The sequence below is a fragment of the Falco naumanni genome, chromosome 3 (assembly GCF_017639655.2).
Source record: "Falco naumanni isolate bFalNau1 chromosome 3, bFalNau1.pat, whole genome shotgun sequence".
Classification (NCBI taxonomy): Eukaryota; Metazoa; Chordata; class Aves; order Falconiformes; family Falconidae; genus Falco; species Falco naumanni.
This window is the reverse complement of record NC_054056.1, coordinates 70,042,037-70,069,617: the sequence shown is the minus strand read 5'-3', so window position 1 is coordinate 70,069,617 and position 27,581 is coordinate 70,042,037. Positions and strand designations below refer to the sequence as shown.

Genomic DNA, 27,581 nt, shown 5'->3' with positions numbered 1-27,581 from the left:
TCTTGAAATCCTACATACTATGCAGAACATGCTTTCATTGTGCTTCCTGGCGTTATAAGATAATATACCTTATTTGGAAATTTAATTATCAGTTCTGTTAAATCATGTTCAATCAGCTTATATAATAGCACCTATATTTTGTTACCCATTTCAGATTTCAGAGACCTATGCCTTCCTACCGAGAGAAGCGGTGACACGATTTCTAATGAGCTGCTCAGAGTGCCAGAAAAGAATGCATTTAAACCCAGATGGAGCGGATCATAAAGGTAGTTTTAGTGTCAGATAGTGGGATGTAAAGTAATTTTATTCCTAATATCCATTTCTGTTTTCCTAGCTTAAGTGAGGGTTCATAAAAATTTGGTAGACTGGAACAGTTCAATAAGTCAGATCATCTCATTTACTTAAGCTGGAAGGTAGTGAATCTTCTGCATTCACTTCAGGATGGAGTGTAATGCCATATGCACCCTCATTAAAAAGGTGATTTCATCTAGAGGAAATAATTTATTTTGCTTTGGAAATGTTTATATGGGGGCTTAAACATAAGGAATAGATAGGGTGCATGTGTTGTAGTCATTTAGGGTAGAAGAACTCATCACTTTTCAGGGCTTAAGCTTGATTTTCATTTTTTCTTTGGGAGACTTCCATCTGTACAGCCTACAAGCGATTGAAAATGCCAAAGTTAGAACTAGATGACATAACTGTCTGACTTTGACTGCAGAGTAGGCTGAAGTAGCCTCCACAGTTAACCTATAATGCATAATAAATATTTTTATTGCAGATAATGGAAAACCTCCAACTTTGGTGACCAGCATGATTGATTACAACATGCCGATTACTATGGCTTATATGAAACACATGAAGCTGCAGCTACTAAATTCACAACAAGATGAGGTAAAACCTGAAATCTTTTGTTTTTCTGTTCTCCTATGTTCTTTGGTACTTGTCTTTGTGGTAGCCAGGAAACTGAACTGAAGATGATTGTTGATCCTACCTTTAGAATTTCATTGCTAAAATCATGGGTCTAAAACCAAACCAATGCTGTTTGCAAGTAATCAGGTTGAGAAAAATGTCATGACTTACCACCCTTCCATGGTTGGGAGTAATATGCTGTACTGCTTCAAATTAGCTGAAGGTGCCCTTTTACTGTCTGGACCAGCGGAAAGGGTAACGGGGGCAGCATGTTCACCTGAGACTTAGTGCTGTGCTCAGCAGTGACTTTCATTGTCTACTTCTAGAAAGCAATACCATCAACGGCTGAAATGAATGCCATGGTGTTCTCAAGGTTAGCAGCCAGGATGCAACATATTATAGTGAGATAAATGGAAGCCCTGACAACATCAGTTGAAATCTTTAAGGCAAAAAGCTTCATAAGTAAGAGTAGGGGTTGCTTTTGAAACTTTGAATAAAAAGACAGGAAAAAAAAGGAAGAGAAATAGGCTGAGAATCAAGCTTCTTCAGAGAGGATTGGAGTTGAATTGCATTTCTTTCTTCCTGAAAATTATTTTATTTCTGTGATGTATTCAGATTTTTTTCAGATCTTAAGAAGTCCTTCATCAATTGGATGGCACCTACCAAACTATTTGTAATAAACTCACTTTGCTAGAAATGTGTTCTTTTGTCATTTGAGCTGCCAAATAGTTAGAAGCTCAGCTATGTGCCAGCCAAAAAGCAGTCCTGCATGCTGTGTCCTTCTGCCTGACTACAAGATATTTTTTAATAAAGAAAACCTTCAAAAACAACCTTAGCAGCTGGATTATGTTGAAGACCCTGGCTGACTTCTGACTTCTGCGGAGTCCGCTAGATTTTGTTTCCTAATAAGTAGATGTGGGCTATTGGTGGAGATTTATGGATTACTCAATACCCTATAGAATAGGGATTTCATCACTCCTCTAGAAATAGAAATATCAGGATCCTTGTTTTGCTTTTGTTGTTGTTGTTGTGTGTTTTGTTTTTGTTTTTGTTTTTGTTTTTGTTTTTGTTTTTGTTTTTGTTTCATTGTGGAGGGTGTGAGGAAAAATCTCCAGCTCAGAGTTCTTCATACACAAATACAGCCTGGTCATCTTTCCCTCCTATTGAGTCTCCCCTCTGCGTGCTGCCCCTTTTCTGGGATCTGGCAGCAGGGTTTCAAGCAGCAGGAGAGAAGAGCCTTATCCCTTTTGTAGCCTTAGGAGTAAAGGATTTCTTGTTTTTTCCACTTCTTCCCTCTGAGAATTACTCCTCCCACAACAGGGTTGAGCACTCATGCTGGATCAAGGCCATCTGCCATAGTGCTTCTATAGTCTGAATATTTTGGTGTATTCTTTCTGTTTTGATGGCTGAAATTTTTCTTAAACCAGTTTTTCATCTGGATGAACCAGTGGCAACAATAAGGTGGCAGCAGGAAGCACCATTGCCTGCTGTCTCCCTGCCCAGCTCAGTTTTGCAGCTCTAATGTTACTATGTATGAAATGTCTGCAGCACTGGATCTATGAGAAGTAATTTTAATATATTTTAGTAATAATGTCTTTGCCAGGGCAGAGTGGGCACAAGGAAAGTTCTCAAGATAATCTTTATGTCTTTTCTCAAAGCAGAGTTTTGCTAAGATTTTTTTTTTTTTTCCTACGGGCTGTACATTTGTTGCACTGAGAACAAAATGACAGTGAAAATGTTGTAGTACAAAGCAGCAAGATTTCTGGTGCATACATTCAGACTACTTCATGCACTTAAAAAACATGCTTGGGTTTGTAGGAAGGCTCTGTTTCCAAGGTTTCATCAATCATATCTGTATTCTTGTGGAGGGGGTGGAACTGAGACAGGAGTAAACTTGGATCCCACAATTAGATAGCACAGTGACTGAAAGCCTCCCAATTCTCTCATCCTCAATTCATCATTTTTAAGCTGAGGCCATTGATGAAAGGGGAACAGGCTTCATCTAAAAGGAGAACTCATCACTGTGTGGGAATATACAGCTGTGCAGCAACTGGTATGAAATGCCAGTGGTTCCCAGCTCCTCTCCCCATGCCTGTATGTCCATGCAGATTCAGATACATGTTTTTGTAGTTTAGGGAGTGAGGCAGAGATAGTCTGGAGAGTGCTGTAGGCAAACACAGGCTGCTTATGTGTGTTGTTTTGTACCTATGCAAGTGTCAGATATCCAGAGCTCCTTTTCTGGGGCAGGAGGCTAGTGGGCACCACGGTTCTTCTGTGAGGGCAGTGTACAGGTGTTTGCTGCTGCTGTAACTGGGGTGCTCCTGCCTTATCTGGGCAAGGAAGACAAGTGCCAGATGGAGAAGCCCTCACTCTTCCATTTAGTTTTTTACGGAACTTTGAGAACAAAGTGTTGTGGTTTAACCCCAACTGGCAACTAAGCCCCACACAGCCACTTGCTCACTCCCCCACCAGCTGGGTAGGGGAGAGAATCAGAAGAGTAGAAGCGAGAAAACTTGTGGGTTGGGATAAAGACATAATTAATTTAATAAGTAATCAAAAGCCACACACACAAACAAAGCAAAACAAGGAATTCATTTACCACTTCCCATCAGCAGGCAGATGTTCAATCATCTCCAGGAAAGCAGGGCTCCATCATGTAATGGATGCTTGGGAAGACAAAACTCCATCACCTTGAATGTATACCCCCCTTCCTCCTTCCTTCTTTCCCCCCCCAGCTTTTCCCAGCTTTATAGACTGAGCATGACACCATATGGTCTGGGACATCCCTCTGGCCAGTTGGGGTCAGCTGTCCTGGCTGTGTCTCCTCCCAACTCCTTGTGCCACCTCCCAGGCTGCTCGCTGGTGGGGTGGGGTGAGAGGCAGAAAAGGCCTTGACTCAGTAATGAAAACATCCCTGTGTTATCAGCACTGTTGCCAGCACAAATTCAAACACAGCCCCGTACTAGCTACTATGAAGAAAATAACCTGTATCCCAGCCAAAACCAGCACATTCTCCCCCCTCCTTATTCCATACCATTTACGTCACGGTCAGATCTCACATTATCCAATACATTTTCATTACCCACCACCACCCTTCCCATCTTTTGATATAATACAGATATCATTCCCTTAGTCTGTGGACCACCCCTGTGAAATGTCTGTAAAATATCTGTAAAATGCCTACAAATGTCCACAAAATGTCTCTTGAGTTCATTTAGTCCATGACTTTGGGCTCCATCTGTTATGGTGGTCACTGAGGACAGGAGAGGTGGTGTGGTGCATGGAGTTACTGGGGACCAAAGCCAGCTCAGGTCATGTCACTGCTGCATTTGCTCTGCTTCTTGTGGGGCTTGTCCTCCATTGGTTCAGGTTGTTCCTGCTACACTTATTTCTGTAACATGCAACTCACATCTTGGGTTACAATAATTTAAAGGTATTTCCATTACAATCCTCAGCCCTGGTCGCTTTGGACCAGCCCATAGGGTTTAACATTTCAATGATCTCCTCCTCTTGCCCCTGATCCAGTTTGGACTTACCCACAGACTGCAGTCCCTTAGGGATGCATCTGCTCCAGGCGGAGCCTTGTCTGTGAGCGACAGTCTCTCCAGGGCTGCGCCTGCTGCGGCATAGACTCATCCACAGCCACAGTCGCTTTGAGGTGCACCTGTTCCAGCGTGGCCTTATCCATGGGCCGCAATGCCTTCAGAGGTACACCTGCTCCAGCGTGGCCTTCGCCACAGCCACAGTCCCTTCAGAAGTAAACTGGCTCCAACATGGCCTTACCCAAGGCTGCAGTCCCTCCAGGGCTGTACCTGCTCTGTCATGGGCTTATCCATGGCCACACGCTTTGAGGTGCTCCAGCATGACCTCAGGCACAGCCACTGATGCTTCAAGGTGTACCTGCTGCAGCGTGAACTTACCCGCAGATGCTCTGGGGTGTACTTTCTCCAGCATGGACTTATCCTTGGGCCACAGTCCTTTCGAGGCATTCCTGCTGAGCAGAAACGTAACCACGGCCACAGACGCTTTGAGATGTACCTGCTCTGGCCTGGGCTTATTCAAGGCCACAGATGCCTTGGGGTGTCCTGCTCCTACATAGACTCATCTGCAGGTGACAGTCCCTTTGACTGGAGTTCACACCGGCGTTCCAGCCTGTCCGGTACAGCAGCAGCAGCAATGCCCCGGCCACCTGCCGGCCCAGGCCCATCGCCACGGCTGTTACCAAAGCGTTCCCAGGCACAGCAGAGTCAGGTGATAAGCAGGATGGCAGCACAGCAAGTAGTGAAAGCAAAAAGCAGCTACTAACGAGCACTAGACTCTAAAATACAGTAAGGCAAGCAAGCCCCATGGCAAGCACAGGAGCCTGCCAATTAATAGCTAAACAGCAATAACAGTTATGAATTCAATCTAGCACATTCCAATCAGGTCTGTTGTTATCTTGAACCCTTTGAGCCCCATGTTGGGTGCCAAAAAGAACTGTCATGGTTTAACCCCAGCTGGCAACTAAACCCCACACAGCCGCTCGCTCACTCCCCCACCAGCAGAACGGGGGAGAGAATCAGAAGAATAACAGTGAGAAAACTCGTGGGTTGAAATAAAGACAGTTTAATAAGTAAAGCAAAAACCACACACACAAGCAAAGCAAAGCAACGAATTCATTTGCCACTTCCCACTGTCAGGCAGGTGTTCAGCCAACTCCAGGAAAGAATGGCTCCGTCATGTGTAATGGATGCTTGGGAAGACTAACACAATCATTCTGAACGTCTATCCCCATCCTTCTTTTCCCCCTCGCTTCATATGCTGAGCATGGTGCTATATGGTCTGGGACATCCCTCTGGCCAGTTGGGGTCAGCTGTCCCGGCTGTGTCCCCTCCCAGCCCCTTGTGCCCCCCCAGGCTGCTCGCTGGTGGGGTGAGAGGCAGCACAGACCCTGGCGCTGTGCCAGCTGCTCAGCAGTAACTAAAGCATCCCTGTGTTATTAGCACTGTTGCCAGCACAAATCCAAAATGTAGCCCCATACTAGGTCCTATGAAGAAAATTAACTTTACCCCAGCCAAAACCAGCACATGAGGTATGTTTGTTTCATTATCTGTCATTGTCCTGGTGGACAGTGCAGAACAGCATCGCCTAGCATGTTGTCCTGCTCTCAGTCCTGAATGGTATTTGGCAGTACTTCATCCCAGTTTAATAAGAATTGTAACTGCAGGGAACTTGCCTTCCAGAAAAGAGAGGAATGCCCACGCCAGCTAGAAACGTCACTGAGACTCAAGTGAAAAACTGATTTCAGGGCCAAGCACTCAGAAGGAAGAAAGCTATATTAGCTATATTAGCATCTGTAGAAACCAGTCCACAACAAATACACGTTAAACCATATTGTAAAGTTTATTATTTTTCTAGGTCAGTTCTGGTGAGCAACCTAAAAACATAGTCAGAACCCTGTCAGTTATGTTTTTGTTAAATAATAATAATAAAAAAGGAAAATAATTTTAAACTGATCTGCAAGGGATAAAAAATTGTTTGCCATATTTTTCTCTTTTTTTACAATGCTTTTCTTCATAACAGGAGTAATTATCTCAGAAAAGTTGTTACTGAAAATATATCACCTTAGGTTTTTATGTTGATTCAGCAGTTTACAGAGCAAGACTTGTAGATGCTTAATTTTTAATCCGTGAGTGTACACATAGACTTCAGTGGGACTGAAACAAGTGAAGTTAAACATGTATGTGAAAGTTTGCCAGACTAGGTCCAAAACTGTTTTGCTTTTATAAATGGGGACAAAATATTTGATTGGGACTTTTACTTTTTGCCCTCTGCTATCATCCCTAGTAGATTCTCTGTAATTAGACGTGATATCTAATCTTTAATCATATTAAAGATGTAGAAGGTAGAATAAATTTGAAACTATTCTCATGTGATTCTATTCTTTAGTTTGCCATTGATTGTCATTTGAACTTTTATAAGCTTTATTATTTTCATAGATGCTCCTTTAAACACAGTATTAACACATTAAACATGGTATAAACACATTAAACAGGGTGACATCATGTCAAGGGCATTTGGTCATGAATTCTTATTGGGTCAGCTTGCCATTTGAGTGGTCATCACAGGGTTACCGACCTCGCTAGGGAAGGGTAGAGGATTCAGACAGGGAATGTGGAGACCTCTCCTCAACCAAATTTGAATAACAAGGACTTGGTATGGGGTCTCTATTTACTAGCCCTCTTTTGCAAAATACTGTGGGAACAGAGAGCGCAGTGATGGAGTATCCTCATAGTTGAACAAATTGCATTTGTCAGATTATCATATCACATAAATGCTGTGTTTTCCTCGCTTTTGGTTATGTGCTCCTCATGTTTGCTTATATACACAAAGATTTAGCATGACTACACGCCAGGTGTGAGTGAAACAAACGGGAACGAGTGAACTGCATGTATGATGTGAACAGCGTAACAGTGAAAGTTTTCTGATGCATCTCTGAAACTTTCCATTTGCAGGATGAAAGTTCTATAGAAAGTGATGAGTTTGATATGAGTGACTCGACTAGGATGTCAGCTGTGAACTCTGACCTCAGCTCAAATCTGGAAGAGAGAATGCAAAGTCCTCAGAACCTCCAGGGCCAGCAGGATGGTAAGGCTCTTGTTTCATACAGAAAATGCAGTATTGCTTTGTCTTTTTCCCATTCTATGCCTTCATTTAGTACCTGCTGTGTCCTCTTCTTGATAGTGTGTTTCATTAGGTAATTTGAAATGTATGTTCCCTATATCTCAGCATGAAGAGAATGAAGCTGGGGTTTTTTTGAGGTTAACTTTTTTGTTGCTTAGGCAACAGGTGAGTGCTTAGACCACTATATGTTAAGTATTATTATTTTACTATTTCTATATATGTAGTGTAACCGTACACAGGCATAAAAGGAAACTCAAACATTTCTGAGGCAACCAGAAGGCTGAGAAAGTTGTTTTTACTGGTTGCAATGAGGGATAGGGGTGTGACAGAAGCATGATTATTTGAGAGCTAGGAATTAGGATGTGATATTCAGAAAAAAGGATGTAAAGCCCATAGTGAAATAGGGGTAAAAGAAGGGAAAACAGAATGAGCAGAATTGTAAATCTGAATATTAATTATTTCTAGGTTAGTTACAATGCAAAGCTAATTTGTTGGTGAAAGTGATGAAAGTTTTACTTTGCATAGAAGATGCATAGATGTGTAGTCTGATTTCATCCCTTGTTATAAAACAAGTTAGATGAGCCTGGTTGGAATGAGCTTTCTCCTTGGCTATGGAGCTCGAAAAAAGTCTGTCCACTACAGACTGTGACAGTGGCTCATGAGTGGCACATGAATGTGCAACACCCAAAGTGCAAGTCAGTTCTATTGCTATGAGAAACAACACATTGGTATTCCGTACTTGTTAATCCATAATTTCCTGATTCTGTGTGCCAGTTCAGAAGTGCTTCTTATATTTCTCCTGAACAATAAATTCGTGGGATTTGACAGTTAAGCTGGATACTTTCCACTTTATGCATCCTGGTCAGTTGCTGGATGGTAAGCTATTTACATGAGAATATAGTGGCTGATAGGATCTGGTGACGGGTAGGACCTTCTGCTGTGCTGCTCTCCTGACAAATAAAGGAGGAGGATATCTATGATAATTTGGTGGGCCAGATTCTAACCACAGACGCCTTTTGTCTGAGTGTCTTCAAGCTATCACAAAAATTGTGCAACTTTTGACTTAATTTCTATCTATGTTCACTAAAGGAGCAGTTCTGATTGCACAACATGTAGCGAAAGCCAGTTCACTTTCCTGATGAAGTTTGACTTTTTAGGGCTAATGTATTACAATAATACTGCTAAGTCAGAGTTTTCAGGGATACTTTGGGAGGTGCCATTTTTATGTATCTGGCTTTCAGTGCAAAACTGTGCTTTAGAGGTTTTTGTTTACTTATATACTCAGTCAGCTTTACATGTATAGTGTTTCTTAATAGTAACTGTGCACATGTATATGTCCGAAATAAAAATTATAGCTCAGTACGGTAACCTATGAGGAAATGCCGGTCATACATGTCTTAATACCTGCTGCAACTAGATTCATGTGCCACATCTAATCATATTAGAACATAAGTACAAATGATAAAATGCTGCAGATCTGTCACTTGCTATTTAAAATGTATGGAAAATAAAGGCACTGTGGTCTTTGAACTGCAGGCAGCGTGATCTTACAGAATTGCTTTAAATCTCTCAGCTTTCCTTCGTTTCCCCCCAGATGGTACTTGCTCACCTTCCTAAGGTAGTCCTGTTTTCCGCTGCGTCTTCTGGCTAAAGCATCTGCTGGTAGAGAAATAGCACCTCTTCCTGCTTCATGATTTTCTTGTGCTAGCTGTTGTCAGGTAGCAAACATGAGTGTGGCTAGTTATAGCAACACTTGCTTTTTCAGATATGGGAGAAGAGACTGAAGGAGGAACTGAAAGACATTGTTAGGGTGGGGGAAAGAAGAATGATAGCAGAGGGCAGGAAGAAAGAAGACTGGAAGAAAATAATCAACACAGGGACAGGGGGATGGAAGCAGGAACGGAAAGGAGGGAAGGCAAAAGGGAACTTAAATGAACTTAGCAGTACAATCCCTTTTGCTGTCACAGCCTTCACTGTAAAATGTTACAAATTTCATAATTATAGTGCACATACCCCAAAATCATCCAGAGCATGGATTTCTGTGTGTCTGAAGTGATTATTGTCCCTTTCCCTCCAACATTCTATATGCCCATGAGAGTTTATGTCAGCCACCACATTCAGTCTACAAAGACACTTGGCATTTGGCTCATCTGAAATGTCTTTGCTGCATTCTGGCAGGTGAAAACTTATTGCTGCATAAGGTTATTGCCTGTGCACACACAGTTGGGAATGGTTTCCGTGGTCACATGGGACAACACAGGTTGTCTGCTGCCCCAAGCGTGCCCTTCTTGGGAGCATGACTTGCTAATGGGAATTGTTAGGAAAACTGCTGCCTGGGATAGATTAGTGACTGCTCAAGGTACCTAAAGGAAACGTGTTCTATCACTGTTTACCTGGCTTTCCCTGTGAGGTGGCATGAGAATATTTTGGGACATCTATTTTTTTTTTCCATGGATTTCAACTGATTTGGTACTAGGATATAAACAGAGTCCATGTACCCTAAAGGAATGTAATGGTGAGCTGGGTCATGACACTGAGGGATAGATGGAGGCTCCTCTTAGTTCAGTTTATCAGAGCATAGTGGAATGCTGACACTATCCATGTAAAAGGAGTAAGATGCTTTCATACCCTCTTCCCTTGGGGTTATATCTGCATCATTTTTAGATAGGCATTTGGCTTTCGGACTCTGTTGCAGAGCTCATACTAAAAAAATTGACCTGAGGTTTCTCAGTGTCTTCCAGTCTAGTACTCTGTGTTCGGTTTCTCATGATTAGGTTGTTTGAACCTAAATAGAACAAAGGCACATATGAGAGCAATCCACAGTATCAGCTGAAAGCAATAGACTTCTTCACCCAGAAATGTCATGGTAGGTAGGGAAAGTGCTAAGAAGGAGGGCACAGGGAGGAAAGGTGTGTGTTACTTACATTAGATGGGTATGGGTGCTGGTACTGCACAAAAGTCCTGGGCTCTGTGAATATACTGAAGCTTCAAAAGATTTGTATAAAGCATATTGGGTTGAAAGGGAACTGAGGAAGAAATGAAAAGTGGGGAGAGTTGATGAATTGTATCCACAGTACCAAAATTCGCACTATACTATGAAGGACAGTTCCCACTTTAAATTAGCCTTTGAATATTTTTAAATAACAGGGCCTTGAGTCACACCTGCTGGTGAAGGGCTGAAAATATCATCCTGAGCACCTGCAGGGCTGCTGCAACGATGGGGGAGGAGCTGGAAAAGAGCTGCTGCTCTTCCCTGGGGAGTCAGAAAAGGAAAGTAGCTCTTAATTTGCAATTGGTTCATTCCCCAGCTGGGAATGGGGTAGGGCTATCTGCTTACCAGTGCCTCAGAGATGCTTTCCCTAACAGCCAACTGGATAATAGGTCTGCAAATTGTGGTGTGTTCCTTTCTGTTTTGCATCCTTTCCCCTTGCTTGCCCCTGTTTTCTTGCTTCCCTACACATGCTAAAGCTCCGGTGTCCTAAGCTAGGTCTTTGGAGTGAGCCCTGGGTGCCACACATCTGTGGGCAAAGCTCCCACTTGAGAGCTGTTTTTAATTCTCCTTTCTCCTAATAATGCTCTGGGGACTCTGATGCTGCTGGATTAAACTCTTTTGCCCTTATCTCAGACACCAGGCAAGGTTTGCAAACTGAGTTGGAAATAAAGGAGCTTGTATTCTTTTTAATTAGTGCTTCAACTGGTACAAAAATGATTTTTGTAGTAAAAACTAACCTATAGATAGGTCTGTCAGAGGGCAACTACCCTGAGGGAAAATGGGATTCTTGTTGCCCTTGCCTGTTAGCTGAAGCCCTGTGCAGAACAGCTGAGTGTGTTTGCTCCCTCACTGTGGTGGTTTGTTAGTTACCAAAACATGAGAGAGATGCTCTGATTAGAGGAAATTAAGAACATGCACAACTCTAGAAGTAACAAGAGTTAGGTATAAATTTTATGTTGAATTTTTTTTTTTGTTGTTTTCACTATGTGAGCCATCAAATAAAAATCAGGAATGAGACTATTTGACTGTAACTCAGTGCAAGATGCAGAATTCATTTATTTTCAGTATTTCTCACTGTACTGAGGTACACCAAAACAAATCAATGCTTTGTCTGGATTTCTGTGGAGCGACTATGCTTTCTTCAATCTAGTTTTTAGAAAATGATAGTAACATGTTTATACCTATTTATACAGAACTCCCTCTCACAAAACTTGTATTTTGTGACTGTGCTTACAGCAGCTAGCTATGACAAAATATGTCACGGTTCAACCTTTGTCAGGGGTTGGGATATCATCTTAGATGTGGAGGTTACTAATAAGCTTTTCCCAATTGTATTTTTTTTCAGCTTATAGAAAATCGAGCAATAGTACTGTAATGCAGTGGAGATTATGCCTTCAAGTAGTTTGTGGTCATTTGGATAACGCCAGTTCTCTGGCATGTTCAAGTTGCCAGGCTTTCCACAGTATAGATGTAGATGTGGTTATTCACATTGACTATTCCCTTCATTCATTTGATATTTGTGGTGGATACAAGTATTGGAGTCAGTCGTCCAAATACCTGTTTTCTGCATCAAAGCTATAATCTTTACTCAATAGCTTCACCTGAAACAAGAAACATTAGCTGATTAAATTGTCAAAACTGTGTGTCTGTGCAAGGGTGTAGAATTTACTGTGCCCATGCTTGCTGTTGGATTATTCTCTCTGAACTGACTCCAAGCCAAGTATTTAATCCATCTTTCCATTATTAACTGGTTGTGCTGTCATACTTCTTTCTGCTTTTGTCTTTATTCCACTAAAACCTGGACTTCTTGTCTTAAAACTTTAACTTTTCTTTTTCCACAAAGTAATTTAAGTGAGATGTACGAGTTAGAACACCAGCTGCAGGCCAAAATGAAGAGAGATTGGTGAAGGAGCATATTGGTGTAAATTGTCTCTGCTTTTGCCTGTGTTTTGGCCCTGCTTTTGATGTTGAGTAAAGCAAGTGGTAACAAAGCCAACACGAGAGCAGATGATTCCCAGTACTGAACCCATGGTAACCTTTTGGCTGCTAATTAAGAATTTTCAGTGGAAATGTTATTTTACACTAATTTACAAAATTAATTTACATTAGTGAGTATTGTGACTTTAATTTCTGTTCAAGCACCGAAAGGTTTTACAAATATGCTGGGTTTTTAGGAGATCTAAGTCCACTTGGCTTCAGCAAAGGCCCACTAAATATTAGCTGAAATGTTTGCAGAGTTTGGGTGTCTTTTACTTAAAAGCTTGACTTTAGGTTTCAAAACAAAGCACCTGACATTTCTGTGGTGTATGGGATGGAATGAAATTACTGCATGAAGACATAAAGCTTTAATAACAGTATTAAAAATAAAATAAAAAGCAGCCTGCCAGTTTTCCTACATGCAATCTCATATACTTTTAGAAAGACTTTTCATTTTTTGGGATTTTCCGTGGCTTGACTGGTTTTATTTGCAATTTGTAGATCCATACTAACACAGCTGTAATGCTATAAAAGTTGCTTATTATGCTTATACATTATACAAGAAATTGGACATGCAAAGTTAATAAGTATTTTACTCTAAAGCAAAAGGTAATTTTTGCTTGATAATGAGGCTTTGGGCTGATAAAGAATGAAGGAGGTAGCACTGTTAGCTGTCCTGGTTTCAGCTGGGACAGAGTTAATTTTCCTCTTAGGAGCTGGTGCAGTGCTGTGGTTTGGATTTGGTGTGAGAACAATGCTAACAGCACACTGATAGTTTTTGTTGTTGCTGGGTGATGTTTATACTAAGTCAAGGACTTTTTGGTTTGTCAGGCCCTGCCAGTGAGAGGGCTGGGGGTGCATAAGAAATTGGGAGGCGACACAGCCAGGACAGCTGACCCCAGCTAGCCAAAGGGATATTCCATACCATAGGAAGTCGTGCTGATTATATGACCTGGGGGGAGTTGGCCAGGGCCTGTGATCGCTGCTCAGGGACCGGCTGGGCATCAGTCAGCAGGTGGTGAGCAACTTATTGTGCATCATGGGTTTTTTCTCCCTTCCCTTTGGATTTTATTCCTCTCCCCTTCTCCCTCCTTTTCCTTAGAATTGTTATTATTGTTTTGGTTTTTTTTCCTCCTATTTTGTTTCAATTGTGAAGTTGTTCTTACCTCAACCCTCAGGTTTTGCATTCCTTTCTGATTCTCCTCCCCATTCCTCTGGGGCATGGCGGGGAGTGAGCAAGCAGCTGCATGGTACTTAGTTTCTGGCTGGGGTTAAACCATGATATTAGCTTATAACATTTTTTTGGGTAATAATCTCACATCTTATGACTAAGGGTGAAACAATAAATACTAATTTTCTGAAAGAAATCTAAGATACCTGGCTGACTCATGGTAGTGGAAGAGTACAGTAACATCCAGGCAATGCTAGCAATACAGCACCTTCTGCATAGTCTTTTGTGTTCTTGCTCCAATTTCCCTGAAGAGGAAAGCCTGCCTGTATGAACAGGTTTTATCTTTCCCTTCTTCTGGGAGATAGAGCAGGGGCTGAATGAGGGCAACAACTGCATCCTGAAGATGAGGGCTGAGACCGGCTGTCCAGAGAGAATGAGGAAGGTCTCTGCTTCGGCAGCCTGGCAGTCTGTTCTGAGGATAAGCAAAGGTCTCTTGTCTCTGCAGCTGTCGATCTGCCACCTTTTGCAAGCACCAGTTTCATTACTGAATAAAGCAAAAGGCAGCACAGTCACATATGCATGTTTCCAAGTCTATGGGCTGCAGTGAAGTGTTATCTTACACATGTCAAAATCACAAAGGTTTCTTTAGACAGGAGCTTAGTTACAGTAGAGTATATTGCTCTATCTGAGAAAACTAGTATCATCTTCACCTAAGCAAAGTTGAAGTGGACCATAGTGCTAGTATTATTTTGCGTCAATGGGGCTACACTTGGGGTGATTTGGCCTATCAGGTCTGCTTTGATGAAATATTATTTGCATAAACCAATACGTTTAAGAAAGAGGAAGGAAATGGTGAAACAAGAACAGAAAGCCAGAGAGTTACAGAAATTAGTTTCAGTGGTGTTTTAGTGGCTTCTTTAGGGATGATACTTTATCAATTCAAAGGTACTGTGAGTGACATTGTAATGATAGGCAGTGTTACAATGTCAGTGCTAATGCATTGCACTGAGCCTGGCAAGAGCTTGCAATGCCAGTGCAGCTGTGTTAAAAACTTTCACTCCTTAACATCATTAAGGAGAGCTGGGTGGAATTTTCAGCAAATCAAGTATTTTAATGTACTGGCTGCTGACGAGGCAGCTAGTATGTGCACTGTCATCGGAGTACTGGGTTGATATATGAGGCATTTCTATTGTACAATAGATGAAAATCTTCCTTTGACTCTCTATAGAATCCAAATTTGATGAAAATTAAGCATCAGTGTCTCTCCATGGAGAGCACTCCTTCCTTCCTCCAGATTAATGGAAGGATCTTCCAGAACTTCACTAACTCAGAGGACCTGCCTGAGCAGACAAAAGTCTCAAACCAGGATTTGGGCATGAGCACCCCTCTCACTAAAGTGTAGCAAATGGATTACTTTTACAACTGATTCTTTTTAATATGTAGAGTTACTGTATTTTCATCTGCTAGTTGCAAGCATCTTGCAAGTTGGCTGTGCTGAATGTCTCCCCCCTGCTCCTCTGCTCCATTTTACTTCCGTGTGTCTTCTCTCATCTCTTAATAACTTGTGTTCTTTTTTTTTGACATGTCTTTGCTTGGTTTTTATCTTATACTGTAATTTTCTTTAGAGACTAAAATATTATTAAATATGAATTATGCATTAAGCAGACTCTCTGCTAAAGCCTCACTGGTCTGTTGCAACCAGAGAACAATCCTGTTTCCTGCACTACCCTCCCAGCTGCACAACTGTCACTTTATATTACGCTTGTCTGGAACAATTGAGTGTGGCTTGTAATGACAATAATTGCCTCAAAATTGTTTGTCATGTTTTCCTTGTTAGCGACAAACTACTGACTGTTGGTTACAATCAAGTTCTCAGCTATTACTCCATAATTACATCAGGGAATACTTACAGCCAATAATAGCTGAGAAATCAGAATTATCTTTTCACAAATAATGCTAAAATGCTTGCAGACCATTCACTCTATTCACAGCCATTCTTCTTGACATCAGCAACCTAGTGGTAAGTAAAGTCTGCCGCTGTGTAAAAGGCTAGCTGCAGACCTGTATCCTTTTGCACCTTCAGAACAGGTCTGCGGGTTGCATTGGTGTTGTACAGGTCCTCTATCAATAGATATTTCACTTTGGCAACAAACTAAGCAGCCCAGCTCGCTCTTCCTTATGCGGGTACTAAAAGTGAGCCAATTTGCTTTCAATTTCAGTATGCAAGCCCTTGTAACTAATCTTAGCGGGATTTCTGAAAGTGTTGGCTTGAGTTTTGGTTGATTTCCTTTGTTCTTTTCCCCTGTCTTAGCATCTCTCAGGCTCTTCCCTCCCATTTCTCTGTAACACCTAAACTAAGCAGGGGCATTCTGGTATGGAGATTTAGCTTTGCTTTCCAGTAGAGACACTACCCAGTTTATCCTTTCGTATGTACCAGTTGACTTTAGCAGGGGCTATGTGCACAGATTGTTTGATTTGATCTATGTCCTTACAGTATGAGTTTTTTTCATAACTACTGTTAAAATGCATGTTAGGCATTGACTCTCTTTTTCCTACTACATTTAATATAGAATAATATAATAGAACATTTTTTTCCAGTAAAAGGAATGTAAAACAATGGGCTTTAAAGAAAATTAAATTTAGCCATTAATCCTTCACTGTGTTATGTTTTAATTAAGGAAGTTATTAATTTATATTCTTCTGAACAGGAAATTCCCTGGAGACATTGGGCTGTCTTGTGAAAGATATTTTTTAATGGAAATTTCTTTAAAGTATTTATTGTTTGATAATATATTTGTAATGCTGAATGTTTAAAATTAGTAGTCATTTTTTAACAAAATGCAAATACTTTGATTACAAAAAGAGAGTATACTTTTTCAGCACTATAGAATTCTGTAATATTTAACACAAATGCAAAGTATATATATAAATTTTCCTGAGGTCTGTGAAGTGGTGCTTTCAAATAATTGGCTTAATGTTACCAAATAGTAACCATATTTGTTATTCTGAGGCAGAGGGATGCACTATCACTGTCAATTCTTAATAACAGGATGGAAGAAACAATATTATCATTCTGAAAGTTTCAGGATAGGCTGAACTCCAGCAGTGTCCTCCAAGTATTCGTGAATGCTCATAGTCTGGTTATTGTGAGACAGAGAGTAGTGATGGTTTGCAGGTTGGCCAGAGACAGAAAGGTACGAGAACAATGACATTTAGCATCAACACAGATTAAAATACAGCCCTGCTCTTTCACTTTATTTAGCACTTGGTGACTGGTTAGCAGCTTGCTTGGAGATGTGTGAGGCTGAAGCAGTCTCTCCACTGCTGCATGCCAGGTGGACACTGCCCAGCCCTGGTTGCTGAAGGAGCACCCTTCCAGACAGACATTAGTAGCTACTGAAACCCCCTCTGGAAAAAGATGTAAAGGAGCACCTCCTGTTTAGTTGCCTTTGTGGGCTGTACTGTGTGTAATGCTAACAAACCAATCCAGAGCCTCAATTTTAAGAGTTGGCATTATCATTAAAATAAATTAAGATTAAAACTAACGTAGAGACAGAATCCAAATTTATATAATACACATTTTTCAGACTTAGGTGCACAGAAATGAAGAGAAATTGATGCCTTAGGTCAGCTCCAAGGAGCTTTTCTCCATTTCCGTCAGATAACAACTCATTAGTACACTAGTCTTGCAGCTGCAATGTGGTTTTCCAGCAGAAATATTGCCCTGAGATCAGTTTCTACTGCAGAAATTCCTGGTTATGGGGACAGTTGCATCTTTGTATCTTAAGTCCTTCTCTGTGCTTCAGTTTAATTTCAGAGTTTTTACAAGCCATCTTTCTTGTGAAATGAATCAAGGAGTCAGCTTAATGTATCTCAGAGAGCTAGTGACTGCTTCTACTTAACTCCTAGCAGTCATGATGTTCCATGCGCTTTACTGGGTAGAGTTGCTTCCTAAGTAGAAGGTGAAGTGATCCTTGTTAATAACCATCCCAGATCCCTGCTATAAACAGTTAAAGTTGTGTAAGATGAGTAATTCTGACTGGAAGGCGGAGTTCAAACCTCTCTGTTTAGCTTTTCATACTCTGGAACTTGGGTTTCACGTAAGCATAGGCTTTGGCAAGGAGCTTTAAATCTGATCATAAACCAGAATATAGTGTGTGGTTCACTAGCAGCTTTTAAATAAGGTAGCAGTAATAGGTACTTTGGGGCAATAACTGATTAGAAGATATGATTTTGTGCTTTGAGAAACATTGTGGTAAAACCATGATATCAGCAGACTAGTTGAAATTCTTGGGAGTGATAATTGCTATTATGGGTTTGATGGGGAAAAGAAATTAGGAGACACAGGCAGGGAATAGTTGTGGGGTTTTTTTCTCTGCAAAATCTGGAGATGACATTTCAGTTACATGAAGTTACTGTTCTAAGAACCAAAATATGAAGCGTACTAAAATTTTAATGACTTAATTGGCAAAGACATGCAGTGAGTTTGTTACATCACACTGTTTAAGTGTCTTTTGGATGGTTATTCTGAAGGGAGCCAATACTGCAGCCAAAGAGAGGATGAAGAGACAGAACTACAAGATGTGGGAACTCTTAATGTGCATTACCTACAATAGCAGAAATAGGCCCTCTTCGAAAGGAGGTGGTACAAAGGGTAAGAGCAGCCAGGTGGTCTAGAGAGGTAGAAAGTAAATGGAAGCAACCAGTGCTGTCAAATCTCTTCCAAAAAGCACTCCTTGTATGTTTATAAAGAATCTATAAATAATTGAATAGTTTACAGGTCTGCATACATCTTTGAGCATTTCTGTCTGTCTAAAAGCAGTAGGTGACTTTTTAAAAATATCGGAAAACTATCCATGGACTGCATTTTTATGCAGTTGAAAGAACTTTGACTTCTAGTGACTTGGTTTTTTAGAAATTGTATCCAGCATGATCATGTCCAAAATATATGAGCATGATTAAAATCTTACTAAAATCAGTGATGAGTTTCTGCAAACTCCAGTGGAGACAAGGATTCATCCTTGATGTTTTCATAGTAGGCTCTGGGCAGTTGAATGGATCCTAAAGTAGTTAATATGGGTGCTGACATTGCTACTGGTTCTTAGTTAAACCATCAGTGCAGTTTATGCGGAAAATATAAGCTTTAAGTCAGTGAGCTAGCCCTATCTGTGTTTATGTATCTTCCTTTATTATTTGTGCTATATTTCTACAATTCTATACTAGTTATGTGTGCTCTCTAGGAACTGTTAATCTTAGATTCCTCGAGCAGACTATAATCCATGGTTATTCCTGTACGTCTGTAGTCAGACTTGCAGTTGCACATATTGTTATATCTTCTGCAGATATGCCCTATTTTAATTAAAAGCATGGGTGCTGTAAAGCCTGTTAGCAAGGACAAATATTTTTCTGTTCTCTGAATCAGCTACTTGGCAGTGTGCTTCCATTCAGTCCCTGGAAAAAAAAGGGCTAAAATGGTTGCTTGCTCAAGGAGACGGGGAAATGGTGGTGACAGCATTAAAAAGCATGGGGCATGGGTAGATTTCAAAGAGTAAGATGACAGCCTGGCCAGGTTTTCCACAGTAATTTATGAAACAGGGTTCCATGGTGATTCTTGAACTTAATTCTCTCTGTTGACATAGTAAACTGTTGATTTCAGTAGAAGCTTACTTAAATGCAGCTTTGCAAAAGAGAGGGTGGACATGGTAAAACTGTTATTTTTCTGAGAAATAATTCTTCACCACCTAGGAAACTGCGCACTCCTAGCCTTCCAGTCTTTTACAGACAGCTTCAACACCACCATGCCGTGCAGAACAAGTTCTTTTCAGAAGAGCTTCTACTGCATGGGTAAATTACTTGGGTTGGGTTGGTAGTGGTAGACTATTAGTATTTGCTGTTTCTTGGATCCCCTTTCAGTGTACTGCCTGGTTTTGAATAGTCCAGTTGGTAGTCTGTGGGGCAGTTCTGTTTAATCCATGCCTTTTTTTAGGATGGTTTTCACGCCTTCTAGGACATCTGCTGTTTTTTGTAGATGCTTGATGCGAGCCCCTGTAAGTAGAAGAGGATGCTGCAATATGGCTTGAGGGAAGAGGACATGCCAAATCAGGCATATGGCCCACATATTAGCATACTGTAATAGAGCAAGAGCTCCTTGCTTCTTAGCTGAAATAGGTTGTAGGGCCTTGTGTTACAGGTGATCTGGCTGATGCCTGGGGATGAACAGGCTGGCTAGTAAGACCTGAATCCTAACTGATCATCAAGTACACATGTATGATGAAGAGAGCAGGTGTTAGCAGTACCAGTATCTTGTTGTTTTTTTATGTTTGTATACAGATAGAATGGAAATAACTACTTGGATTTTAAACTGTTCCTGCCTTGCAGAATGAATTTCTCTGAATAATAATGAGTTTCTTTAAAGATATTCCTGTCTTGTGGGTCAGGAGGAAATCTAGTCTCCCATGCTGTCTGACTACCTCTTGAGAATACGGCAATCAGGTGCACTTTGAACCTGAATGAAAAATTGAGGAGAAAACCATTCTCCTGACTCCTCCATTATTCCTGCTCAAACTGAAACCTGTCCCCCTTCAGCACCCTTCAAGGCAGGAAAATTTTACTTATTCTGTTTTCTTATGTTAGTATGTGGTGGATGCCTTACTATTTGTTTCTCTCTGGCAGTACACACAGGTGTGAACAGAAATAATCCAGAGAGTAGAGGGTTAGGAAGGCTACTTAGGGACTAGCAGAGATTGAGCTTGCTAGCTTGACAAGGTTATTTTTCCAGCAGCATTTATTAAAAATGAAGTTAGCATTGAGTTGTATGTTGGCCCTGTTTTGTATTTCATTACACAATATGGAGCAAGCACAAAGCTAATTTGAGTCTACACAGAAGTATCTATTGATATGAATAAATTTTCTATTTGTAGGTTTTATAACCATATTTATAAATCTATATTTCTCTTATCACATATATATGTCTTTCTATACTTACCTAAGTAAAGTGAACAGATCGCTGAAGAGAAGTAGAGCTTTATGGCACAGGAATCTGTTATTAAGCAGATGATACATTTTCCTGCACTCTGATTAGACCATCTCAGAGTTCAGAAATGCCATAGGCCTGAATTTCTAAAGAGGCAATTCTGTGAAGGCTAAATCCAACCAGAGCAGTATACATTCCAATACCTCTTGAAGCTCTGAGGCAAAAAAAAAAAGTTGGCATCTCTTGCTTTCTTCTTGTTTTGGTGTGGGTGGAAAAGGTTTTGTTTGAATGTGTTTCAAGCAAATCATAAGGTGTGCGCCATGTGAGCCAGCTTGTGCTTTCCTGTTCAACAGGAGCAACAGCAAGGAACAGTGGATGTCAGTGTCTGTAGCTCCTATTAGAATGTTGCAGGTTATATCTGAGGGGCAGCAGTAGCTACAAGAGCTTAGCAGCACATTCTTCTCACAGGGAAGCAACATCAAAAATAAATTTGGATGGCTGTCTCTTGTAGAAGTAGGTTCCATATATATATATATATACACATGTGTGTATATATATATAAAACCATATGAAGCTTTTTCCATCCTTCAAAGTGTTTTCCTGACACAGGGACAGTGCCAGTCTTAGGGGCTTTCTTTCAGAGCCGTTTCCAGGGGTGCTTTGCAGGGCATGTCAGAGATTGAGTGGGGAGCATGAGACTGGTATGGACTTGGCAATGGGTATCGGTGAGTAAGTGGTCTCCCAAGGGCTCTTCTTTGGGTGGTTTCATTCTTAAGTACAAAGATTGGCTGTGTCTAAAGAGTTATGGTCAATGACTCAATGTCCAAGCGGAAACCAGTAACAAATGGTGTCCCTCAAGGGTCCATACTGGGACCACTACTATTTAATATCTTCATCAACAACGTAGTGTTGCTGAGTGCACCCACAGCAAATTTGGAGACGACATTAAGCAGAGTGGTGCCATTCATTTGCTGGTGGGAGGGGATGTCATCCAGGCTTGAGTAGTGGGCCCGTGCAAGCCTCATGAAGTTCAACAAGGTCAAGTGCAAGATCCTGTATCTAGGTCAGACAATTCCCAACACCAATACATACTGGAGGAGGAATGAAATGAGAGTGGAGAAGGACTTGTGATACTTGATATTATTAGTGAATGAAAAATTGGACTTGAGCTGGAAATGTGTGATGGCAGCCCAGAAAGCCGATTGTATCCTGGGCTGTATAAAAAGCATGGCTGGCAGGTCAAGGGAGGTGATTCTCCCTATCTGCTCTGCTCTTGTGACATCCCACCTGGAATACTGTATCCAGCTCTGGGGTCCCCAACACGAGAAAGACATGGACCTGTTAGAGTGGGTCCAAGGGAATGCCACAAAAATGGTCAAAGGAGTGGAACACCTCTCTTATGAGGAGAGGCTGGGAGAGTTGGAGTGTTCAGCTGGGGAAGAGAAGTCTCTGGAGAGATCTTAATGCAGCCTTTTGGTATATAAAGGGGACTTAGAGGAAAGACGGAGAGAGACTTTTTACCAAGACCTGTAGTGACAGGACAAGGGGTGATGGTTTTAAACTAAAAGAGGGTATTGGATATACGGAGGAAATTTTTTACCATGAGGGTAGTGAGCCACTGGATCAGGTTGCCCAGAGAAGTTGTGCAGCAATCAAGACCAGGTTGGATGGAGTTTTGAGCAACTTGATCTAGTGAAGGTTTTCCCTGCCCGTGGCAGGGGATTGGACTAGATGATATTTAAGGGTCCCTTCCAATCTAAACCATCCTGTGATTCTGTGATTGCAGTCATCAAGGTGAGAACTCATACATTCCAGCTTATAAGGCCTGTGTCAAAAATTAAAGGAGAATTCTGGGTCATTACAGGTAGGAGATAATTTATTTTTGCTGCCATGGATGTTTAGGCAGCCAATAATGTAGCATCTTGAAAGGTCCCAAAATTGGAAAGTGGGTTGAATAATTTAAAGCTGAACATTCTTGTTACTGGAAGATTATCAGGAGGCACTTACCTCCTCCTACCACCTTTGTTATTAAAAGGCACTTTTTCCCCCCCCCCCCCGTCATCTAAGCATCAAGACAGCTGGAGAAAGAGATGGACTGTGGAGTGAAAAGCTTTGTGCATTGGTGTCAAAGTGACAAGGAACAGTTTTTTTCCGCAGGTACATGTAGTTTTTGGGGAAGAATGGCAAGACATATTTTTTGTCTCTGAGGTGTGGGTTTTGGTAGGAGAGGAACATAATAATCCTTAATTCTCAGTCTGAAATATTTCTCCTCAATACTTCATATTTGGTTATTTGCCAGCTGAATCTATGTTATATCGGAGGAGAATGGTAGTAAAGGAAGCGGTGCAGCTGATTGAAAGGCATGTACTTCCATGAGAACAGGCTAGATTAGAGCAAAGAAAAAGGTAAGCTATCTTCATGCTTGATTTCTGGCTTGGATTCTGAATCTGAGAAGATAAAGTCCATTTCAATAGCAAGGAAGAAGAGTTTTCCCAAGAGCTGTCTGACAGACAGGAAGAGAGGCAGTAGTGAGGGGCTTGGCAGAGGCTTAAGTGGTAGTTAGACCTCTAACTCCTGCAGAGGGGTAGCAGGAGAGAGAGCACTTTTCTGCCATTTGTGCCTTTGAAAGTGTTGCTCTTGGTGAAGGTGTGCAAGTTCTCTTCTAGTCACTCCACAAAGAAGCTGTTTAAAAGAATACTACTTGCCAATGAGTGAAAGGAAAATGTCAGTGCAGGCAAATTTAGATGTCTTGCATTATATTCTCAGTGGCTCTGCGCTGGTTTATAGTAAATGAGGTTCTGACCTTGTTTAAAAACAGCTATTATCTTCTGTCTGCAATACTGATTTCTGTGATAGTTGATAGTTGTCAGTGCATACCTGTAAGTATGAAAAATATGATCTTAACTTTATCCATTATTATGCACAAGTTAAGTCCAAAGTGCAGTGGTAATAAAGAAAACCTGCTGATGTCCACCCACTATCCATTCTCATCTTCAAATGGTGAAGTAACCACATAGATGTTTGTGGTAAATGCCTGCCTTATTTCACTACAACAAAATCTGTTTTGGAATACCAGCAAGTCAGTTACACGGAGTAAGTGGTGCGTCGTATTATGTTGTCTATGTTCCAGAGGAGATGCTGTCACCTCTACCACCCACCCCCTGCATGTGGAGTATCTTTTCAAAGCAATCTGAGGGTGTTTGCCTGTGCATTTAAATTGCAAGCCTGATTCAGTAGTTTTATTGTTCTAAGTAGTAATACTAAAGGAAGCATTTTCAATTGGAAGCGTTTTGGGGAATATTACCATCTTTGTTAAATGTACCCATCCATACAACAGGAGTGACAGCCATTTCCAGTGACATGGAGCATCGTTACTCCAGAATGTTTAGAGCTATTAGCAGGGATAGCAAAGCTTAGAAAGGTTACTCTCCCATCTCCCTAGTTAAATCAGAAGGCCAGTGAAGCTGGGGAAATGAGGCAAGGACAGGTCTTTGACAGAATAATGTCTGTTGCCTTGAGTCACAGCAATATGCATTATTCAGAAGCTGAAGGTATCAGAAATTGCCAACAATTGGACTTGAGGCCAGAACATAGCTTGCAGACTGTGAAATAAAGAAAACAAAATAGATCAAAAGATGCGGTTTAATAAATTGAGTTACCAGTTTGGTGATGCTGGAATTTATTGATGGCTGTAAGGAATGTGTCCAGGAACTCTGGTGAATGGGTAGGGAAGAGGGAGATTGTTACTGTCATGTTCCTCCTGTGAGCATGAACACAGGTGATGGAGTTTTTTTGGCAACTACAAGCTCTAATGGGACGGAGCTGTAGAGTTAGTGGAAAAAAATCCACCTTAAGTAAAGTCTGCATTACTTTTTAATGAATTGTGACCAGCTGTTGGAAGAAAAGAATGGATTTTGGCCCTGAACACTGGAAATTATTTGTATTTGTGTTTTTTTTCCTGGATGTTCACACTGATTCAGCACTGACTATATATAGATTATTTTTTTTTCTTTCAATGAATCCACTCCTTTGACATTAAAGAGGAGCAGCTTTTACACTGAACCAGAAATCTGGAGAGTATTTTAAGATCCACCTACATCTTGTGAGAAAGTCTTTACTACTCTAAATTAGATTCCCTAAACATGCCAGAAATGAGAATGAGTAGAACATATGGATTGGCCAAAGGTATCTGAAGTAGGAGCCTTTTCTTTCTGTCTGCTACAGCTCATCTCAGCCTGAATTGTGACAGGCACTTTTAGTGACACATTCATGCAGGAAAGGAGAGGGTAGCTGTGAAGACAGGCCAGAAACATTATTTCTGCTAAGAACTCTGCTGGCTGCATACATGATTACATAAAAAGTAATGGGGAAGCTGTGAGATGCTAAAGTTTTCAAGGTAGGGCTGAGGCCTTGCTTTTGGATTTTGGATTGTGGCATGTTTCTTCTTATACCGATATAGATCCTGTGCAGGCAAGCTTTGGCGTAACCACAGAAAGCCAGTGAGTTCCTCTGTTCTTTGCTTTAAACATGGTTATCAATGAACCCTTTGAAGTTGTCATTTAAAAAAATAGATGTCTGTGACGTTTAAGTTTTAACCCAGGTTCCAGGTCTTTATTAGCTAGTGTTAGAGTCTCATGGATTGCACATCCACATCTTTAGCCCAAAATGGGTTTTATATAGTTGAAAAGTACTGATGAACCCTACAACACACAGAGGATTTTGGCAGCAGAATCAATAGTGGAGCATTTCACTGGTTACTGTGATTCCATTTCTTCAGTCCTGAGTCCCCTCAGGAGCCCAGGAAGCTGAGCCCAGAAAATGCCTTGAACACACAGCTTTTCATTACTAGCTCTCAAATAATGCTGACGCTAGGACCCTTCTTGTTTCAGTTCGGGACAAATTCAAACACATATGAAAGAGGCTTCAAACTTACACCATTTCCATTGAATTTGCCACTCCATATTGGCTTCACACTAAAGGCAGAGGCATTCGTGTACTTAGTTGCAATGAGAGAAGCTCAGTTAAATGAAGCTATTCCCTATCGTATGGCTTCCCACTGCTGTTTCCAGAGACTGTAACCAGGAACATACAGGAAGAACTGAAGATTGTCCAGAAGGGCTGGCTCTCCCCAGCTTCTGGTTCAGAGAAAGCTTTGGGAGAGCAGGGTAAGGAACAGGAATTTTAGCTGTTTGGATGAACGTTTGTATGGGCAGGACATGTCAAGAATCATCTGAGCTGTAAGCTCACTTTATTTACACACAGTATACTTCCTGGGATTGGTGGAGAAAGGAAAATACTGTTTTAACAGAGATTAAGGAATAATAAACAGTGCACTTTGATGGTATGTTCAGATCCAAAGAAGTGTTTAAATACTGGGAACTTCCCAAGTTGTAGCTGTTTGCTCAGCAATGCAAAGAATCCTTGTAAATAAAATAACCAAATAATGTGGAGCTCTTTCTGTATTTAAAAAAAAGTAATATCACTTTTCTTTGTACTGCCCAGCCAGTGTTGCAATGGCATGTTATCTCTGCTGGCCCACAGCAGAAAGTTTCTGCAGAGTAATATTGCTTCCAGTGTTATCCAGGTGACTCAGCCAAACTTATCATTAACAAGTTTGGCAACACCCTTAGGCAAAGAGATGATTAGCTAATGAGCAGCCATTATCCTATCTGAGTAGACAGCTATTGAACACTGACTGCCAAGAGATCATCTACTGAACTCTTTGAAGATATGAAAGCCTAGCTGGAAATGCTTTAAACTCTTTCTTTTTTAACTGCTTAGGCTATGATAATCAGTCAAGAATAGCTTCAATGAGTGTGTGCTGGAAGTTTGTCTTCCAGGGGAGACACTTTTGCTCTGGCACACACATTTAAATCACTTTGCTTCCCTGTGTGTGCTCAGATCTCTTTGGACTAATTTCCATAGTTTCTTTCATTCAAATGATCTCTCTTTGATTATGTAGACCTTCAATTCTTTTTTTAAAAACCTGTGGTGCAGTAAAGGTTCAAGCTTTTGAGTGTGTTGTGGTGTCTGGTTTTGTGTACACAAATATGTGCAAAGTTATGTATAGAAGATATTGTCTAGATTCTGTTAGGTTCTAAACCCGCACAGTTGGTGCAGAATTACATTTTTGTGACCTTTGTTGGCTGTGAAAGTCACCTTGGCACAAAGGTCCATCAGGAGGCAGTAGATTTCATGCATAGGTGCACATGATTGTCCTTTAAGTAAGAATCGACTTTCCTGATTGTACATATGATTAATCATCTTTTCATAAGTGTATGAAGGAGGGCACCCCAAAAATCTGTTGAAAAATTTTGTCTTAGCTGAATTCTTTTGATTTAGTAGTTTTGTGAAGATGCAATACTGTGTGAGGAAGACAAAATAGCTACTCTGAATCTAAAATATATCTGAGGGAAATAGTATGTGCAAACCAACTAAACCAGAGCCTCTTAAATGGGAAAATGGGAGACCCTTGGGAATGAGAATTTAATTTTCGTACTGCTTTCTTACTAATACTGTATGATTCCAAGTGTATCTCCTTAGGAGATAAACCATAGTGATTCCCTTTAGATTCCCTGAGAGAAAAAGATAGTTAATACCATCTGAAAAAGCTATTTAGTGTTTGTTAGGCCTAAATATCACCAACGCCTTTTAACTAGTCACATGGCAAGAGTAGGATGGCCAATATTCAGATATGTTCATATGGACTGTCTTCTTATTCTCTTTGCCTTTCTGCATTTTGTTGAATGTCGCACCTTTTCATTTTGAGAAGTGTGGGAAAGATGAAAATTTTGAATGTGTACCTAGGCCCCTGAACTGCATTTCAGATAATGTCGGGAGATGTCATGTCATGACAAAAACTCTTAAGTAAGCAAACTAAATGACAAAGGCGTAAA

General features: G+C 40.9%; 1 protein-coding gene across 4 annotated transcripts in view; it reads left to right on the top strand.

The window, feature by feature from the left end:
• NOL4 (nucleolar protein 4) overlaps window positions 1-27,581 on the top strand; it is a 201,398-nt gene that overhangs the window by 48,621 nt on the left and 125,196 nt on the right. For all 4 annotated transcript variants that reach the window (XM_040587951.1, XM_040587952.1, XM_040587950.1 and 1 more), the window contains exons 3-5: window positions 155-266; window positions 779-891; window positions 7,404-7,536. In XM_040587951.1, coding sequence (XP_040443885.1) covers window positions 155-266; window positions 779-891; window positions 7,404-7,536 — 358 coding nt within the window. The remainder of the gene's footprint in view (window positions 1-154; window positions 267-778; window positions 892-7,403; window positions 7,537-27,581) is intronic.